The following is a 21,806-nucleotide window of genomic DNA, read 5'->3' as shown; positions in this document are numbered from 1 at the left end:
GCTGATGTCTTAAAACATCTAGATTTTAGGAATTTAGTGTTGTGTTTTCTAAACATACATCTTACAGCATACAGATAACATCGTGATAGAATAAAGGAATCTTTTGATTTAGCACCAAATTCCATAAAGCAATGAATACTGCACAGCTCTCTTGGCCATATGAATAGCCGAAATTATATTTCACTCTTTTAAAGAAATAATGAAAGCACTTAAGGTTAAAGCAAAGCCCATGGGAAAAGTTTGCTGTGGTGTTTCTCTTTGGTTTCTTGTGCTCTTTCTAGAGAATGACTTTAAGAAGTCAGGGCGGTCAGGTGGTCAGTGTGGTCAGGCAGACATGTGCAGATGGTTAAGCGATGTGCTAGGGCCCCATAGGCCAGTGAGCCCAGCTGAAGAGGAGAGGCTAGCCAGTGAGCCTGACTGAAGAGCAGAGGCTAGCCAGTGAGCCTGAATGAAGAGCAGAGGCTAGCCAGTGAGCCTGACTGAAGAGCAGAGGCTAGCCAGTGAACCAGGCTGAAGAGCAGAGGCTAGCCAGTGAGCCAGGTTGAAGGCTGAAGAGCAGTGATTTTAACATTTATTTCTAAATTCTTCAGTTTTCCTAAAAGACAAAAGTTTGCCTCCATAAAGTTTGACTGAGAAGGTTCTTCTTGCTCTCTTCTTCTTATCTCCTTTCCTCTTGCTCTTATGACACAATAATTTCCTTTCTCTCAATGCCTTACTCTCAATGCTATGCCTTTACTTCTAAGTTCTTCTTCAGTTCTGTTCTGTTCTGTTGAGTTCTGTCTAAAAAGCTTTCTCTCTCTTTGTCCTTAGCATTTGTATATCTCTCTGAACACAGCATCACATGGTGAAAAGTTCACCACAAGTTTGCACAGGAATACAAATCATAAGTTGGATAATCAGTTTACGACAGAGAATGTTTACATGCATATCCATGAAGAGTAATCATCAGGATAAACCGTCACCATCTGTCACTAGCTCTCCACATTCATGGTGAGTTAAAAGCTGTAATTTTTATGAGAAAAGAATAAGTGAAATTACCTATAGGCAAATCCAATCAATTATTTATATTCAGTCCTTGCATCTATAGTAAATCATTAGTTCTCTTTTATGAACTTTGGTTAATTGGTTTATACCCTCTTAGCATGGGTTCTAATTTGGAGATGCCTCCTTGGTATTGCAGAAGCAATTCACTCATGACACTTTAAGAAGGAAGAGTTCTCAATGCAATTTTGATTACCAGAGAAAACATAATAGCAGTCCCATTATAAAGGAGCTTAAAATTACTAATCTAATTTTAGGAATTCTTATAGAACCATCATAAGAATTAAGAAATCATCTATTTGTCTGTACATCATCACGCCAAGACAATACATCTTCGTTGCTCTGTGGTGATCTGCTCAAAAGAGTGGGGTAAAGCGCATGACAAATACAGAGGCAGATACTTGCAGCCAACCATCAGCTGAGAGCAGGGTCCCCAATGGAGGAGTAAGAGAAAGGATTGAGGGAGCTGAAGGGGTTTACAGCCCCATAAGAACAACACTGAGAAACACCCAGAGCTCCCAGGATCGAAACCACCATCCAAAGAGTACACATGGACAGACCCATGGCTACAACTGCATATGTAGAAGAGGATGGCCTTCTTGGGCACAAATGGGAGGAGAAGCCCTTGGTCTTGTCAAGGCTTGATGCCCCAGTGTAGGGGAAACCAGAACAGGGAGACAGGTAGGCCTGGGTGTTTGGGTGGATGTGGTAACCCCCTCACAGTAGAAGGAGGAGGGGGTTTTATAAGGGGTTTTGTGGAAAACAGGAAAACGGATAACGTTTGAAATGTAACAAAAGCCCTCTCTGGGGAAGGGACAGCAGATAAGGTGCTCTGAGCTCCTACTTCCCTGCTGCCTCCCTTTGATCACGACTGTGGTGCATGGTGTCAGCCTGGGACTCTCCATGGGCTCCTGCTGGCACTGGTCCTGGCGTTCCTAGCCAAGAGCATGATGAGCAAGGAGCACATGGTTTGTCCTGATTCAGAACAGGGCGAGTGGCCACCAGAGAATAAGCACAGCTTCCTGTACGATCATGAGGTCTTCCTGGGCAAGGAGGACTCCAAGACCTTTGATAGCTAAGCCTGGACGAGAGCAGGAGAGGCTGGGGAAAATTGTTGATCCAATTGACAGTGATGAAGGCGGCCTTGTTACTACTGAGAACCTGAAAGTTTGGATCAAACAGGTACAGAAAAGATACATCAACCAAAATGTGGCTAAACTCTGGAAGGATTATGATAGGGACATAGAGGAAAAAATCTCCTGGGAAGAATACAAGCAGGCTACCTATGGCTACTACCTGGGAAAACTTGCTGAATTCCAAGGTAGCTCTGATCATCACAACTTTAAAAAGTTGCCTCCACGAGATGAGAGGAGGTTTAAGGCCTTGACGGTGACCTGACAGCTACTCAGGACAGGTTCATTGCTTTTCTACCCTAAGAGGATTTAGAACATATGAAGGAGATTGTAGTTCTGGAAACCCTGGAGGATATCGACAAGAACGGGGATGGATTGTGGACCAGGATGAGTACATTGTGGACATCTTTTTCTCACGAGGACAGTTGCCCTGAGACAGACTGGGTTTTGTCTGGGGAGCAGTTCAATGATTTCCCAGATCTGAACAAGGATGGGAAGCTGGACTAGGATGAGATTCGCCACTGGATCCTCCCTCAGGACTATGACCATGCACAGGCTGAGGCCCCGCATTTGGTGTATGAGTCAGATAAAACAAGATGCTTACCAAGGTGTAGATTTTAGACTACTGGACCATGTTTGTGGGAAGCCATGCCACCAATTACAGGGAAGATCTTACCAAAAATCATGATGATCTTTGAAAGAAACTCATCCTCATATGGCCAACAGTCACATGCTTTCTACGGATATTCTGGGTGATTGCTATATTTGTCAAGTATATAGCAGTTGTGTCCCTAAACAATAAGAAACCTTTCTAATGCTCAAAAAAATCATACATTGCACCACAAACAATAATAGTAGGAGATTTAAACACAACACTTTCATCAATGGACAGATCAGGGAAACAAATTAAACAGAGACATAGAGAGACTAACAAGTTATGAAACAAATGGATTTAACATATATTTATAGAACACTCCACCCTTAAACCAAAGGATATACCTTCTTCTCAGCATCCCATTGTACCTTTTCCAAAATTGAACATATAATCGGTCACAAAACAGGCCTCAACAGATACAGGAAGATAGAAATAATCCCATGTCTCATATCAAAAAACCACGGACTAAGGCTGCTGATCAATAACAACAAGTAGGACAGAAAGCCCACATATACATGGAAGTTGAAGTAAATGACAATTTGGTCATTGGAGACATAAGAAAGAAATTAAAGACTTCTTAGAATTTAATGAAAATGAAGATAAAACATACCCAAACTTATGGGACACAATAAAAGCAGCGCTAAGAGTAAAACTCATAGCTCTGTATGCCTGCAAAAAGAAACAAGAGAGAGCATATGTCAGCAGCTTGACAGCACACCTCAAAGCTCTAGAAAAAATTAAATAAACCGTAGAGGAGTAGAAGGCAGGAAATAATCAAACTCAGGGCTGAAATCAAACAAGAAGAAACAAAACCGAGTATCAAAAGAATCAACAAACCCAGGAGCTGGTTCTTTGAGAAAATCAACAAGATACATAAACGCTTAGCCATATTAACCAGAGGTCACAGAGAGTGTATCCAAATTAATAAAATCAGAAATAAAAGGGAGACATAACAACAAAATCTGAAGAAATTAAAAAGATCATCAGATCCTACTACAAAAACATATATTCAACAAAACTGGAAAATGTGGAGGAAATGGACAATTTTCTATACAGATACCAGGTACCACAGTTAAATCAGGAACAAATAAACCATCGAAACAACCACATAACTCATAAAGTCATAGAAACTGCTATTAAACATCTCCCATCCAAAAAGAGCCCAGGACCAGATGGATTTAGTGCAGAATTCTATCAGACCTTCATAGAAGACTTCATACCAATACTGTCCAAACTATTCCGCAAAATAGAAACAGACAGAGCACTACCAAACTCCTTCTATGAAGCCACAATTACTCTTATACCTTAACCACACAAAGATACAACAAAGATAGAGAAATTCAGACCTATTTGATTTATGAATATTGATCAAAAATGCTCAATAAAATTCTTGCAAACTGAATCCAAGAATACATCCAAACAATCATCCATCATGGTCAAGTAGGCCTCATGGCAAGGATGCAGGCATGGTTTAATATACGGAAGTCCATCAACGAAATTCATCATATAAACAAAGTCAAAACCACATGATCATTTCATTAGATGCTGAGAAATCATTTGACAAAATTCATTACCCTTTAATTAGTAAAGTCCTGGAAAGATCAGGAATTGAAGACCTGAATCTAAATATAGGAAAATGCAAAATACATCAAACCTGTACCTAACATCAAACTAAACTTAGAATATTGAAGAAATCCCACTAAAAACAGGGACTAGACAAGGCTGCCCACTCTTTCCCTACTTAAGTACAATATGGTACTTAACATCCTAGCCATAGCAATCAAACAATGAAAGTAGGTCAAAGGGAAAAAATTAGAAGGGAAGAAGTCAAAACACTAATATTTGAAGATGATATGATAGTCTACTTAAGCAACACCAAAATTCTACCAGAGAACTACTTAACCTGATCAACAACTTCAGCAGACTGTCCGAGTATAAAATTAACCCAAACAATTCAGTAGTCTTCCTCTACTCAAAGGGTAAACAGGCTGAGAAAGAAATTAGGGAAATGATACCCTCCACAATAGTCCCAAATAATATAAAATAACTTGCTGTTACTTGAACCAAGCAAGTAAAAAATCTGTATGACAAGAACTTCAAATCTCTGAAGAAACTGAAGAAGGTCTCAGAAGATTGAAAGATCTCCCATGCTCATAGATTGGCAGGATGAATATGGTAAAAAATGACCATTTTGCCAAAGGCAATCTACAGATTCAATGCCATCACCAACAATATTCCTACTCAATTCTATATAAAGGTAGAAAGTGCAATTTGCTGTCATTTGGTATAACATAAAACCCAGGATAGCAAAACTATACTCAACAATAAAAGACCTTCTGGGGGAATCACCATCTCTGACCTCAAGCAGTATTACAGAGCAATAGTTTGTATGGTATTGGCATACAGACAGGCAGATCAGTGGAACATAATTGAAGACACAGAAATGAACCCACACACCTATGGTCATTTGATCTTTGACAAAGGAGGTAAAACATCCAATGGTAAAAGATAGAATTTTTAACAAATGGTGCTGATTCAACTGGAGGTCAACAGGTAGAAGCATGCAAGTTGACCCATTCTTATTACCCTGTACAAAGCTTAAGTCCAAGTGGATCAAGGGCCTCCACATCAAACCAGATACACTAAAATTAATAGAAAAAAGTAGGGAAGAGTCTCGAAGACATGAGCACTAAGGAAAATTTCCTAAACAAAATACCAACGGCTTATGCTTTAAGATCAAGAATCGACAAATGGGACCTCATAAAACTGACAAGCTTCTGTAAGGCAAAGGAGAGTGTCAGTAGGACAAAAACGCAACCCACAGATTGTGACAAAATCTTTGCCAATCCTGCATCTCATGGACGGCTAATATCCAAAGTATACACAAAACACAAGAAGTTAGAGTACAGAGAGCCAAACAACCCTGTTAATAAATGGGGTACGGAGCTAAAGAAAACATTCTCAGCTGAGGAATATCGAATAGCTGAAAAGCACCTAAAGAAATGCTCAACATCCTTAGTCATCAGGGAAATGCAAATCAAAACAACCCTAAGAATCCACCTCACACCAGTCAGGATGGCTAAGATTAAATACTCAGGTGACAACAGAGGCTGGGGAGGACGTGGAGGAAGAGGAACACTCGTCCATTGTTGCTGTGATGGCAAAATGGTACAAGCACTCTGGAAATCAGTCTGAAGTTTCCTCAGAAAATTGGACATTGCACTACCTGAGCACACAGCTATACCTGTCCTGGGCATATACCCAAAAGATTCTCCAACATACAACAACACACATGCTCCACTATGTTCATAGCAGCCTTACTCATAATAGCCAGAAGCTGGAATGAACCCAGATGCCCTTCAACAGAGGAATGGATTTGAAAAATGTGGTACATCTACACAGTGGAGTACCACTCAGCTATCAAAAAAAATGACTACGTTCAATTCATAGGCAAATGGAAAGAACTAGAAAATATCATCCACAGGGAGGTAATCCAATCACAGAAAAACACACTTGGTATGCTGTTGTGAGCGATGGCCTTGAAGCCCTCCATTATTGATGTTATTATTATGGTTAGCATTAAGTATGACTGGGTTCATGGAAAATCCCCAGCCAGCTGCAGAAGACTAATACAAATGTGGTGGTAAAGATGAGTAATCATATGATAACGTGTAACGTTAAGATACCCAATGTCATGACCTGTAACCTTTCTGAAAAACCAACATCCTGCTGACTAATAGATATGACAAACCTGTGACCTTTCTGACAACCTGTCAACATCAGCCAATTCCCTGACCACATGAATATTGTGTCCTTAGCATGGGTAAATGTTTCTTACTTCTCTCCTCTCTCTGTTACCCTTTTTATGGTACAAATTCAGCCTTGGGGAAAAATAAAATTGTCGCCTTGATCAGACTCTTGTAGTGGAGTCCTTCGTCACGTCTCTTGTCTCTCATTCTCTTCCAGGTACTCAGCACCCCTCGTTGACAGTATGCACTCATTGATAAGTGGAAACTGACCAAAACCTCGAATTACCCAAGATGCAATCTACAGATCTCAGGAAACTCAAGAAGAAGGATGACCAAAGTGCAGATGTTCCCACTCCTTCTTAAAATGGGGAACAAAAATATCCATAGGAGGGGATATGGAGACCAAATCTAAAGCAGAGACAGAAGGAACAGCCATTCAGAGTCTGCCCCACATGTGGCCCATATGTATACAGCCACCAAAACTAGGTAAGATTGATGAAGCTAAAAAATGCTTACTGAATGGGACAGAATATGCATCTCCCCTGAGAGACACATCCAGGGCATGTCAAATAAAGAGGTCAGTGCTGGCAGTAAACTGCTGAACTGAGAACAGGACGCCATTTATGGGAATTAGAAGAAGGATTCAAGAGCTGAAGGACTTGCAACCCCATTAGAACAGCAATGCCAACCAAATAAACCACTAGCAAAAGACTATACATGGACTGACCCAGGGGTCCAACTACATATGTAGGAGAGAATATCCCTGTTGGGGCACCTGTGGAAGGGGAAGCCCTTGTTCTTAACAAGGTTGGACCCTGAGTGCAGGCAAATGTCCGGGAAGGGGTTTCTAAGTGGCATGGATTGGGGGACCATACATATGGGAGAGGGCACGGCAGGGGGGCTTATGGACCAAAAGCTGGGAAAGGGAATAAGGTTTGAAGAAAACATATATATCTATTTAAAAAGCTGAAATTTAAAAAAATGATACTAATACCAAAATTAATCAAAAAAATGTGAATAAGAAAGAAATTTTAGGTTTTGGAAAAAGATGAATGCCAGGTATTTGAAAAAATGTATGACCATGGTAAACACTTTAATATACTTGAGAAATTTTTTACAGGTTAATGAACTGCATCTTTTTTTTAAATAGTGAATGGAAATACAGTCCCTTCCTGGGTATGAGGCTAGGGATCCAGATGTAGTGGAATTCATTATTTGTTGAGTCCTGAATTTTTGAGTCTGCTTCTAACTCAGCTTATGCCAAGGAAACTAGGCCAAGGTGATGTCTAAGCCATTGACCAAACTATCTGGACTAACAATCACAGGTGAAATTCCACCTTGTAAATGGGAGGAGAGGAATAAAATATACCTTTAAGGATTTAAAAAAGATGAAATATACCCAAAAAGTCCAATAAAAAGTTTAAAATAAAAATAACTTAGGAAATACAAAATACTGGGGTGCCACTCCACAATCATGATGTGTTTCTTCTGTGATAGCTTACAGGTTAATTTACTTCTCTATAACTGTTTGCTCATTTCAAAGTAAGTAATGGCATCATCTCTGGAGTGATGGTGAGAACAAAAGCTTTGCTGAACTTGAATAATCGATCCCTCCCGAGCATGTGCTTAACATTCTAAGCACAGGGAAATTTCCTGAGGGGATTAAAAAACAAAATCCAAACATAAAACAGGAACAACAACGATGTAAAAACATTCTGCACTCTGGGTATGAAGGCATGTTGCAACTTTAATCACCTTTGTAGGTATTTCTAATAAACACAAAGAAACAAAAATCCCATCACAGTCCTAGCAGTTGCATCCAACAAAGAGAGAGCTGTGAGGTAGTGCGTGCTGCTTCTTTCCCCAGATACCCCTGGGCCTCGGGCCTGCACCCAGTGAGCTGGACCAAGAGCAGCCAGGTTGAAATTCCTGCTGCCATGGCAGGATTCTGCAGGAACATTTCCCTTTGACAACAAGGAACCTGTGTGGAGGAGACCTCTTGGTGAGTTCTCAAGGACTCTACATGTCCTATTCTACAGGGAGAAGCCCTGCCAGGTCTTTGGCAAGGCCAGCCAGTTGTATGGGGAAGTCTCTGGTCCTGTGGCAGAGGGCGAGGAATGGCAGAAAGAATGGCAGCTCCACTGAGAGCAAAGGCTACCCCTTCTAGGCCTATGACCTCCTAATTAATTTATCTTTTCACCCGATGCCCTATTCACATTTTCTTACTATCATACAACTGTGATCTTGATGAGCAGCTGGGCTCTTGTTTTCTTAATCAGTTCTTTGTTGTCACAGACGTTTTTAACTTACTCCAGCCCCTGAGACTTATTCATACCTTCTGTTGCAGTAGGACCCTTGGTGGGACTGTCATCTCAAAAATAGAAGGTTCAGTAATCCACAAGATTGTACTCCAGTTTACCTCAGGCCAGGAAAGAAGTCAGCCACCATTAGTAAAAGAGCAAGGGAAAAATTACATAGGAAAAACAAGTGGCTTAATCAGAAGAAAAGATACTCAACTTCTAAGGCCCGCACATCTGCACCCCTCTCTTCTGAGCTTTGTATAGTGATGTTGTATAACTCCAGACGGTAGGAAAAGGCAGAGATCTTCCCAGAAAGGTCAGACATGATTTACACTCTTACATCTCTGAGGAGGAGTGGCATTATAGCACACATTCAGGTGGAATTATAAAACCTAGCATAATAAGACAGAATCCACATATCACAGTGCCAAATGAACACTCTTCTGAACTTATGGACCCATTAAAATTGAGGTTCAACCTGACCTCAGGCCATTCCACTCCCATCCTGTCCTGATTCTTATGTTTGCTACAAGTAAAAGATCATGGTGCAGCCCCCAATATTCTCATGCCTGGACTTGGCTATTCGAGAAGAATGATATTGGAGAAGTGACGGCTATGTAGTTACAATGTAGTAACATAAGGTCCAGGTTGACATTTGCTCACTGATGTCCAATTTATGTCTTGTTATATTTGTTATATTTGTTATATATGTTATATTTGAGAAAGGGAAGATGTCCTACATAATATATAAAAGGGACAGAAACTTATTCTTTTATATATGCCCTGTAGTTGATCCCTATGTTCCCATGGAAAAGGAGTTTTTATTGCAAAAAAAATGGGATTATAGACCATTGATTTTGTGAAATACATGGATATGTAAATGGAAACAATGTCAGCTGTCAAGGACTGCACAGTAAGCAAATATTTCCAGGTTTTATACACTCAGAGGTATAGAAGAAATATATTGGCCTCCAGAAAAAGGGAAAAGCTTAGGAAAGGAAATGTGTGTCACATGCATTGTCTCAAGTAGTAGATTTACTTTTAAGAAAAGTCTCCCTCCTCCTTGGTCCCTAGAGATTTGGGTGCTAAGAAAAATCTGTTCTCCAATTCAGGGTTGTAAGCAACCCTCCCCAGCAAAAGCATTGTTGACTTATTATGAAGCAGAGAGAAACATCTAGCTTTGAAATAGAGGTTGCCAAATGGTATTCCCAGCGACACATGAGAGACTGGAGGAAAGGGTCCCCACAGAAAATCATTAGTTTGGGGAAAGCTGGTTAGTAGGTAGGCCATAGAACTTTCCAGTGACATCACCAGTAAGCACTTCACTGGGCAATCTATTGTATCTAAGAGATCCCTAGAATCTTCTGTGATGTCACCAGTGTTGTGGTGACACCAACTGCCTTTGGGATATTTCTTCAGTTCCCTTTGGTTTCACAAGCAGGCATGTTTCGCCAGCTGCTCAGGCTATTTCAGAAGGAAAGGGAAGATCAAGGAGAGAACACACCAGGTCAGAGGGAAGCTGACCCCCTCTCTAGTGAAACAGAAAGAAGGAAATCATTCTGGGGAAGGCTTGGTGAGTCCTGGGCAGAGTTGGGGAACATCCTCAAGGAGGTAGGTTTGAGATGTGCCTTCTAAGACTAGGCCTTACAAGCAGGAGCCTTGGGATTTCTCAAAGGCAAACCAAGAGTCAGGAGTTCCTAATCTTAAATTTGCGAGAAAGCCATAAAGTGGTAAGCCTTCAGTGTCTTTTCCTGAAGCTTTTTAACTGTGAGTGTCAATGAATGGCAGGAGGAGGCACTATGAGATTAACAATGTGACCATCCATGGTTGGGAGTTGAAGCACTTCATCCTCTAGATTACTGTATGTTACATAAGTCTCTGATGGCGAGAACAAGGAAGGATGCACCCCTAGTCATGAATTGAGTTCTCAGACACTTTGGGCTGAAACACAGATGATTAGAGCTTGATGGTGCTAAGCATTATGAACTCCAGGATTAACTGCACCACATCTAATATGAGATAACATTATCCGAGATGTTTATGTCTCAGTCAGGTTATAACTGTCAGTGCCAGGAGTCCTGTAATAGTGAGTGTAGCACTTGTATGGCATTAGAGGTTGGGAAGAGGGTCATAGCTTGAAGTCCAGCTTCAAAATAGCTTTTCTGCTCTTTCAGGGATTCACCCAGTCTACCATTTCATCTTCCTCAACTGCCTTTTGGTATTCAGAATTGTCTTTTACTCCCATGGGCCATCAAATATGCAAATTCACTTGGGTTTATCTATCTACAGGTTTTGGTAGGAAGGCATCATCCCAAAGTGTCATCAGTCAGCAAGTGGAGTGTCTAAAGGAACTGGAGGAACTCAAATTTGAAATCCAGAAGTGTCAATTCGAGAGGGATGAACTTTACCAAATCCTGGACCTTTATATCTATGATGATTGGGACCACAGGTAGTCATTATGCCCAGTAACCTGTTCACTGTCTTGTGCTCTCTCTCTGCTAACCCGAGATTTCCTCATAGATCGAGAGAGTTTCACCTCTCATCCTGGATTTTAAGGATATTTGGCATGCATTGGCTTGTGAGATAAGCTAGGTGCTGTGTGTTTAGGCTCAACCTGTTCTGTAGTTGGGCCTGAGGTAGTTGGAGAGGCATTGGTTCTGTCAGCAGCTGGAAGGACCTGGTCACACTTGCTGCAACTGTGGGAGTGAATGAAATGCCTGCACATCATCACTCTTTTACTCTGATTTTGTTCATTATACACTGATTCTATGGCACCTCCATGGATGTAGTTGGCATTCTAAATGTGTTTGGATATGGGTTGGTATGTATATATGTGGATGTATTTGTTGGTGTTTTACTCAGGATCAGGAGGTCTGGGACCTTTGATGGGGTCTGAGGATTTGTTTGATCACCACTTTGCAGGTCATGATAGTGATGAGTACGTGGAGACCCACACTGATCATCAGAGCACTTTGCTCCTTCTGTATACCTTCAGGACTCTCCTGAGGGGAGGAGGTGCTGTAAATCCTCTTTCCTGTCAAACTTAGTTATGCCATCTGAGAATTTATGTAACGATAGAAACAAAGGATTGAGTATACCTGCTTTCAAAACAAGAGAAATGTCATCACAGCTTTCTCTTGGGCCCAAAGCTGTGGCACAGACTGGAGGAATCTTCTTCCTGAACTAGTCAATTCTATAATGCTCACCTGGCCAGCTCTTGAAGGTCAGGTCCCTCCAATTGGTACCGTGGCTCTGTTGTCCTGTGCCCAGGATAATAAACTTAACCAGTACAAATACTTTGAAGGAGCAAGTATGTGGTACATACTGAGTTTACTTAATAGAGAGAACAGTCTGATGTCACCTAATCTGTTTCACCTGCTTTGATCTTTAGTTTTTTATTTTTTTTAACTATCCAGGGATTGTTTATTGTGACCTAGAAATGGTCACTGTGGTCTTGACTGTTGTTATTCCCAAACAGGCAGCTCTCAGGCTCTGCCCCCTCCTATATAGTGAGTCTTTGCAAGAACCATATCTCTCAGGATTCCAAGGAGTCCTTATTTCAAAACAAATGTTTGCTTATTTACATAGAAATATTTTCTGTGGATTGAGTCTCACTGTTGGGTTTTGGTCTGGTATTTGACTTTGCCACTTTCTTCCCTTCCACCATTCCTTGAATTTGAAATTTTTTATTATATATTTTTTATTTACATTTCACCTAATTCTGAAATCGTGAGTTCAAAATATTATTTGTTCCTTTGGCCATGACCTAACCCAGGCTGGATGTCGAATTGCCAGTCCTTCAATCCGAACATGAGATGAGAATGATGGCTATGCAAATGATGACCAACTCAATTACTGATGCCATGGAGAGGTACAAGGAGCTCATACAAGTGAACAGTTCCTACCGGTGAGTCACTGAGAGAGATGAGAACACAGCACTAGGCAGGGAATGCTTCTATCCTGTATGACTTTGAACAAAAGTCAGGGCTCTGGTTCTGTAGTGTCTGACTCTTAACAAGAAGCCTGCCTTGTGGCAAGGGTCTTAGATTTGTAGCTCTTGGACTCAGTTGTCCTACATGTGAAGGGTGTAGAAGACCCTCCAATTCTTATTTTCCCCATTAAGGATCCTCTAGATAGAAAAGGTTGGCACCATGATGAGAATATCAATCAACTCTGAATCTCTAGGACTCTGACAGGATGTCTATGATCCATGAGAAACTCATGGAAAGATTGTACAGCTATTGGATCTTCTATCCTCCCTCAGAGGGCATTTGACCTCTCCTTGCAGATGATTTCAGCATACTATGGACATATGAGCTCCCTTATGGACCATTTCTTCTACCCTGATTTATATGAACCGTCTTAGTGTCAGGATTTTCAGAAGTACTTTGATTCACAGGGAATGTGTCCTCTAATTGGTGCTAACTTGTATAGTGTGGCTCTATTCTGAGGATTTCTGGGGATGAGGGCCCTTGAAGGGATGATTGGACTTGCAGGAGTGACAGGCAAATAGAAGCTGGCTGGGATTTACCATTTATGTTTGTGGTTCAGCATCAGGCACTCCCAGCTCCTGCGTGAACAAACTCAATTGAAGAACAATATACAGATTTTGCTGAATGAGAACAGAAAACTGCTGGTGGAGCAGACTGAACTGCCAGCATCCTCTGTGGAGACAAAGAGGCTCTGTGAAGAAGCCGGAATGAACATCTGTGTCCCCAGAGCCAAGCAACAGCAGGTAGGGTTAGGACTCAGGGTCAGGCTGTCCTCATGTCTTACCATAAACATAGACAAACCAATGTAACTGTCTATTGACTGATCCATGTCCTGACCTAGGTCTCATCCAAGTGTTCATTTATGTGATGGTTTACAAGGCATTCTGTGGAGATAGCCCCTTTTCAGGAAACTGCATGTTTGGAAAGCAAATGCTCCTGCTCCTCGAGAATCTGCACTTCATTAAGGGAGATGGGTTGATCACACAGCACAGCACTACATGCCATTATGTGTGGAGGGTGCTATGTGGGAGCCCCTCTTTAGACTAGAGCAGGGCTTTGAGAGATGAAGCAAAAGCCCAGAGCCCATTTTCTTTACAGGGTCATGTGAGATTCCAGGAACTAAGTAGTTTAGAAGGAGGAGAGCCTGGTGGAAATGCCAAAGAAATGGTTCTCATTGTCACCTTTTGGTGGATTTGTTCTTTCTCCCCCATTTTCCCTGTATATCAAGACCATCTCTTCATGCTTCCTAAATCATGGTACCTGACAGAGCCTGAGGAGCAGCATGTCAGTCCTGTTTTGTTCGAGTGTTGCTGGAGAGTTCATATCTTGACCTTATACTCTGTAGATGCTTGGAAAAGCAGGGATGTGGAAAAGTGTTCTCAAAACCTGACAATTGGCATGAGAGATTTGAGACTTCAAAAACAGAGTTATCTACCCCCATTCTCATCAAGAAGAGTGCTATCTAGGACTTTTTATTCCTCTCGGGAAAAATGGCTGAGTAGTGATTCTCTGTTAAAATACTTGCTTTGAATAGTCTATATTATGTTGTTCCTCCAGTAGGATGGGATCTTCATTGTTTTCTGCCGAATTGCGATTTTGGTGTGTGTGTGTGTGTGTGTGTGTGTGTGTGTGTGTCTGTTTGTGCTTGTTTGTGTGTGTGTGTCTGTATGTGTGTGTGATAGAGTATGTTTGTGTTTGTGTTTGTGTGTGTGTGTGAGTGGGTGTATGTGTGTGTGAGTGTGTATGAGTGTGTGTGTGTGAGTGTGTGTTAGTGATTGTGTGTGTCTGTTTGTGCTTGTTTGTGTGTGTGTCTGTATGTGTGTGTGATAGATTATGTGTGTGTGAGTGGGAGTATGTGTGTGTCAGTGTGTGTGTCAGTGTGTGTTAGTGAGTGTGTATATCTGTGACTCTGTGTGTGTGAGTGTGTGTGTGTGTGTGTGTGTGTGTACCAGCTGTGGCTCAGCATGTTTATGCAAGTGTTGTGGATTTAATTCTGAATGATTTTTCAAGTGTTTCTAGTATGGGTTCTTTTGTGTGTGTGTGTGTGTGTGTGTGTGTGTGTGTGTGTGTGTGTGTGTGTATGTATGTGTGTGTGTGTGTGTGTGTTTCCCTGTGCATAATTGCACATGTGAGTCTCTATTGCCATGTTTCATGAGAAAAAGAATCTAAGAGTTCACTTTGCATCCATGAATATCAAATATAGCACCCCAATCACTTGGAATCTCCACCTAGATCTGTACAGCAAAAGAACCCAAAACACTTGTAAAGTTAGATTTTCAAGTGATTAGGGAAAAATGACTGGTCTGCATCGAAATCCTTTGGAGCACGTCAAAGGAATGGAGTACATGAAGGTAAGGGGGGCTGCTTTATAAAATCCACTGATTTATGATCCTTCTCTGTTCTTTGTGAATTGTGAAAGCCCACTGGAAGGTTGTGTCACTCACTGTGTCTTCTCCAAGGTTGCTTTCCACATTGCCTGCTACCATTTCTTTCCAGCTACCTTGGCACACTACAGCTTCCCCTGGGAGTTTGGCTTGGATTTTATTCATTGAGAATTTGAGTTGCTTGGAGTTGTATCGTCATCCAGCAAAAGCCCCATAGCTATGCTGTGGTGCAAGAACAGGGCAGTTTCAGGAGCCCCTTTAGGTGCACAGATAATCTAAAGCGCTCCCCTATGTTATCTGTGTAGCATTCTGCAAGTGCTGTCAATCAACATCATTGTCTCTCAGTTAATTTCAGCCTCAATGGAGTTAGGAGAAATGATGAAATTCAGACGGGTCTGTTAGTGGACGATCAGAAAGGCCTGTGAGAAGCCATGTTCTTTAAGTGGAACAGAAGTGTTAGTTGACCCAGAGATCTCAGAGAAAAGAATAGGTGTCCAACTAGAGCAACTAGAGCACATCTGGGTTGTAGTGGTCCAAGGAGGGAAACTGTAGGAGAGGTTGGAGCCCTTCAATGGATTATGACTCAGTGTGAGATCATCCATGTAAGCATTTATTTATTTACTCCAAATATCTGTGACACAATCACATTATAGGTAGAAACATTGTTCATATGGATCCTGGTTATGGAGATTTCCTATGATTCTGGGGGCATAGCTTTGGGCATGAAGTCACTCAGGCTATGGTAAAGAGAGCTCCTATTAGAAGAAGCTGCACTCTATGGGGAAAGTCTGAAACAGTGAACAAGAACAGGAGTCTAGTCCACCACTAACATATGATCCTTTGCTGGGAAACAAGACTGCTCTACACAGCCTTGGGAACTTGCTAAGCCAGATAGGTAATAGGGAAAGAACCCTGATTCTATGTCGGCTTATTGGAGGGCAGCACACTGACTGAGCTGTCTATAGGCTATGACCACTATGTACATGTCCCACTCAACATTTGTTTTTATGCCTCCAGAGTATCCTGGGGAATCATTATATTAAGCATTAAAAGGGAAAGTAAACACTGCAATGTACTATGTTTATATTGTGTAAGCACAAATGGCTTGTGTGTTTGCGAGTTTGTATTAGTGTGTCTGTGTGTCTGTGTGTGTGTTTGTGTGTGCACACAGGCATGCATGCTTCCATTGACAGTACACTCATCTGATGATCAGAATAATGAAGGATTAGAGGAAAGAATGCACGACATTCTGAAGCAGAGAACCAATCACCCAGGGAAGTAGCTTGGGAGGAACATTGTAGAAGCATTCTGATAATTTTGAGATCAGGTAGGAACACAGACTGGCAGAAGCCAATTGGATTTCCTGTCCCTATATAACTATCCTTTTTGGATGGCTGACCACTGACAAGGTTTTCACCATCAGTCACCTAAAGAACTACCCAGAGTATTGTTCTGGTACAGTTTATGGGAATTTTGTCCATGACACAATATGTATAATCCTCAGGATTTCTTTGTATTTTGTAATCCTTTCTTCCTGTTAACTCTCTGATAAGATCTGAGGACATTTTCTCTTCTGTCATCTCACAAATTGCATTACAATAACCATAGTCTTACAAGGGTGCTGTTATGTATGTCCATCACAATAAACTTTAATGTTCCTTGTGTATGCTGTGAGCACATTCTCAGTGATTACAGGATCTGTGCGGTGAGCATGGATTTGAAGTGAGATGGCTTCTCTGTGTATTTGCAGATTCAGTGGTTACAAATTGAACCTAGGCAGGTTCCTTCAGTGCTAACATAATCAGAACTTTCACCACAATTCTGGGCATGTTCTCCAGAAGGAATCCACATGGTATTCTAGGTTGCTCATACCATTCTTGAACTCAGATTCGGACCCAGCTACAATGTTATTATTCATAATAAACCTGGACCTGTAATATGCTCATTTTTCTCTTAATTCCGGTACAGTGCATAGTCCACAGTTCAAATTCTAGCAGTTTGAAAAGCTGAGATATAAATCCAAGCGCAGGTACTCTATGACACTTTGGGATGCAGGGACTGACATCAGCTGACAGGTCATGCTGGATTATCCAACTGAATAGAGCTGATGTAAGAGGGAGATCTGAATGACAATCACTCACTAAACCTTTATTCCCTTGCTCTGCTAGGTCTGAAGTTCTCCAGCAGAAACTCGAACATGACACAGACCAGGACAAGATCTCCCTTGGAGAGAAGTGCTACAAGAGGAGAATTAAGTGTGCACAGCAAATGCACCACTATTGCATCTCATCTGTAATGTCCATAGCAATTGTGGACTGCACTTTCCTCCTTTATTTTATCTTCTTTGGATTGAGTAGGCTTTACTTTCACCTCAGCTCTCTCCAGCAAGTGTGCACTTTTGGAGGGACCCAGAGAAGTGCGGATGCACATCAATCAAGAGCTGCTGGTCATCCAGAAAGACTGTGCACGTGTAAATTTGTACTTGTCCTGATGGGTCATCCAGAAGAGTTTCATGGAGATCAGTTCACAACATTGGAAAGACTTTGAAACAAAGTCTGTAATACCATTTATACTCAGTATTGGTAGGCTTTTTCCTTAATACCCCCACTCCAACAAAACAGACCTACTTCCACTCCTCTTGAAAAGATTATTACCATCAGTAACTGCTTGTCTACTATGTCTCCCAGGCAAGCCACAGGCTATAAGTCTATTCTGCAAAAGGAGCAGCGAAAGAATGCTTAGCGCAGTTCCTCTATTTAAAGTTTGGTTGAGTTTTAATTGTTTTGGTTATTTGGTTTTCCTTCTATTCATTTGAAGTTTTGTTATTTATGTGTTGTTGTTTTCTTCATTTGCTTTTCTATTTTGATAAGGATATAGACTGTATATATTGACTACCTGCATCTGGTTACTATCAAGTAAATTGGATGTATTCTGGTGAATAAAAGAGTAATCTCAAACTCTTCACCCTTAAGAACCTTCTTTATTGATTATTAGTGTCAACATCTGAAGTCCCACAGCTATCAGGGAGGGAGGGATCTCTGCATTCTCATGGGGACTGGGCATCAAATCACTTCCCAGTCAGACTGAGATTCAAAGGCAATTATGCAGTCACTGTTCACTGTGTTCCCAAATCTGTGAATTTCAACTTCATCATGCATACACTACCCACTGTGTATGCTTGCTGTCAAATATATAGTTACCTCTAAATTATACTCTGTGGATGACAGTATTGAAAAAATTAATGGGATAAACATTAATTTTTCTGTAATATCTCCCAGGACAAATCCTGCGGCGGAGAGTGCTGAACACCCAGGAATGCAGATAATCCTGAGACCACAGGACAGAAAGCGACTTCTGCCCAGCTCTTCCCACATCTCTGGCCCAATATTAATCTGCATGATGCCTCTGGAAACAGGAATAGAGGAGCAGTCAGCGGCAGGAACCTGCTTGGTCCAGCCTGGTCCCAGAACCGACCCAGACCCTGAGCATTTTTGAAGAAAACCAGAGGCATACAATTCTGTTTCCTGATTGTGGCTTTTTTTATTTGAAGCTCTAAACACCATTTTGTTGTTGTTGAATTTTAATTGAATATTTTTCATTTTGAATTCAAATGTTATTCCTTCCTTGTTTTCCAGAAATAAGTTCGAATACCATCAGCCTCCCCCTCTTCTATAAATGTATTCCCTTCACCAAACATCCACTTTCCCAGCCTAGGCAGGACCAAGGGCTGCTCATTCCATTTGTGCCCAAGAAGACCATCCTCTGATACACATGCAGATGGGGCCATGGCACCGTCCCTGTATAGTGATTGGGTAGTGGTTTAGTCTCTGGGAACTCTGCTTGGCAGGCATGGTTGTTCTTATGGGGTTGCAAGTCCCTTCAACTCTTTCAATCTTTCTGTAATTCCTCCAACTGAGGTCCAGTTCTCAGTTCAATGGTTTGCTGCTAGCATTCTCCACTGTATTTGACATGATCTGGCTGTGCCTCTCAGGAGACATCTATATCCAGTTCCTGTCAGCAATGCACCTCTTAGCTTCATCCACCTCATCTAGTTTGAAGGCTGTATATGTATAGGCCACTCGTGGGGTTGACTCTGAATGGCCATTCCTCCAGGCTCTGTTCTAAACTTTGCCTCCCTATCCCTTCAATAGGGATTCTTCTTCTCCTTTAAAGGAAGGAGTGAAGCACCAGCATTTTGGTCATCCTTCCTGAATTTCATTTGGTCTGTGAATCTTGGGGAATTCGAGCATTTGGGCTAATATCCACTTATCAATGAGTGCATACCATGTGAGTGTTTCTGTGGTTGTGTTAACTCACTCAGGAGGATATTTTCTGGTTCATTCTCTTTGTCTATGAATTTCATGAAGTCATTGTTTTTGATATCTCTGTATTACTCCATTGTGTAGATGTACCACACTTTCTGTTTCCATTCCTCTGTTGAAGGGCATCTGGGATCTATTCATTTTCTGACTATATTAATAAGGCTGCTATGAACATAGTGGAGGGTGTGCATTGTTGTATGTTGGAGCATCTTTTGGTTATATGTGCAGGAGAGGTATAGCTGGGTCCTCAGCTAGTGCAATGTCTAATTTTCTGAAGAACCTCCAGACTGATATCCAGAATGGTTGTACCAGTCTGCAATCCCTTCTGACCCCTGCGTGACCTCACTTAACTTTGTGAGCTTTGTGGGCTTCTACACTGCTGCTCTGAGAAGAACTGAAAACTAATGGAATAGATGTGTAGCTTTCCATTACCTTTGTCATTTTTATGATATTTGTAGGATAGGTTTGATTGAAATATATTCTCAGGAATATTCACAAAACCATTGTCTCTTGTGTACCATCTGGAGGAAGTACAAAGTTGACAGACAGTTCTTCACAAACTTCCCAAAGCCAGGAAATCGGAGCATGAAGAAAGCCAAGTCCAAGGCATTCAAAACCAGCTTCCTCACCAATGCAACCAGGAAAGGCTTTGTTAAAAGAAGGGAGGTACTGAGACAGTTGGCCCTCATACACTCAGAGAAGACTGTGCCAGGAGAATTGGGGAAGGATTGTGGGAGAGAGTAATTAGGTATCAGTTGTCAGTGAGCAGAACGTAAAATGAAAAAGAAAAAATATATAAATAGAAATAAAGTAAAGGTCTTTAAGAAAATGGGACACAATGTAGTGCTGAACTAACACTACTGTGTTTAAACTAGCACACATTTGAAAATCTAGAGACTATATGTGATAAAGTGGGATGGCCTTATCATTTACATATACTATGTATACAGCAAAGCTAAATGAAGTGGAGAACATGCAGTTCAAAGATCCATTGTTCCCTCACATCTATGTGGCCCCACTTCCCTTTATCAGGACTGTGGAGGCCTCTGCTCATCCAGGTCTCATGGTTCAACCAAAATGCAGTCCCCTATGATCTCTGGCCAAGTGCTCTTGTGTTCCCAACAGAACTCTGCCTCAGGCTGCAGAGGCACTGAAGGGCCAGCCTTCACCTTCAAGGTGCAACCACTCCACTCTGTGGAGGCCTCTGCTCATCCAGGTCTCATGGTTCAACCAAAATGCAGTACCCTATGATCTCTGGCCAAGTGCTCTTGTGTTCCCAACAGAACTCTGCCTCAGGCTGCAGAGGCACTGAAGGGCCAGCCTTCACTCTTCAAGGTGCAGTTCAGTCTTTCCAGGCTCTCTGTGACTCAACTGGAGGCTTCAGCAGAGGCCTTTCATCTGAATAACAGAAACTTACCTAATCCAAAACATTGGGAAGCCATCCTACACTCCTGATTGGCTGGTTACCTGAGACCAAACAGCATAGCACTCTTCTTTATGCCTGTTTTCCTGATTTGAAACTAAATAATGTGATCATCTGTGGTGTTGGTGGAAAGAATAAAATCCTTAACATGAATAAGAGGACCATGCAGAATATGGGCTTCACATTCTAGGTACAGAGTGAAGAGCTAGAGGGAATTACCAAAGAAAACAATAAGAATCCTAAAAACAATTACAGAAATAATGAAATGAAATAAAACAAAAACAAAAGCAAAAACAAAAATACCTTGTGGGTGCTGGTATTAAAGGCATGTATTAATTCTGATCAGCTTTGTAGGAATTTCCAATAAAAAACAAACAAACAAACAAACAGCCTTATTACAGTTGCAACAGGTTCAGGAGAGAAAGCTGGGAGATATCCTGTGCTGCTGCCCCCATGCTATGATTCTGCAGCAGCAACTTCCTTGGGAATAGGAACCTGTATGCAGTGGGATCCCTTGCTGGGCCTGTCATCTCAAAAAGAGGGGCTTCCCTAATCCAAACCTTGGAATCCAGTTGACTACAGGCCAGGAATGAAGTCAACCATCATTAGGGAAAGAGCAAGGGAAAAATTACATAGGAAAAAATATGTGACTTAATCAGAAAAAATCCTCAACTTCTAAGGCCTCCACAATCTCCACCACTCTCTTCTGAGCTTTGCATAGTGATGTTGTACAACTCCAGATGGTAGGAAAAGGCAGAGTTCTTCCCAGAAAAGTCATACATGATTTTCACCCTGACATATGTGAGG

General features: G+C 41.5%; 1 protein-coding gene across 1 annotated transcript in view; it reads left to right on the top strand.

Moving 5' to 3' along the window:
* Positions 1-18,225, top strand: part of LOC148003418 (disks large homolog 5-like) — a 56,783-nt gene extending 38,558 nt beyond the window's left edge. The window contains exons 2-7 of the mRNA XM_087568636.1: positions 789-990; positions 6,796-7,064; positions 11,168-11,327; positions 12,654-12,785; positions 13,430-13,613; positions 17,423-18,225. Coding sequence (XP_087424762.1) covers positions 6,974-7,064; positions 11,168-11,327; positions 12,654-12,785; positions 13,430-13,613; positions 17,423-17,428 — 573 coding nt within the window. The 5' untranslated portion in view covers positions 789-990; positions 6,796-6,973 and the 3' untranslated portion in view covers positions 17,429-18,225. The remainder of the gene's footprint in view (positions 1-788; positions 991-6,795; positions 7,065-11,167; positions 11,328-12,653; positions 12,786-13,429; positions 13,614-17,422) is intronic.
* Positions 18,226-21,806: the final 3,581 nt, after the last annotated feature.

Source organism: Rattus norvegicus, chromosome 9 (genome assembly GCF_021556685.1).
Source record: "Rattus norvegicus strain SHRSP/BbbUtx chromosome 9, alternate assembly SHRSP_T2T, whole genome shotgun sequence".
NCBI classification, from domain to species: Eukaryota; Metazoa; Chordata; class Mammalia; order Rodentia; family Muridae; genus Rattus; species Rattus norvegicus.
Note: the sequence above shows the minus strand (reverse complement) of the source record. Positions and strands in the feature narration are given on the sequence as shown.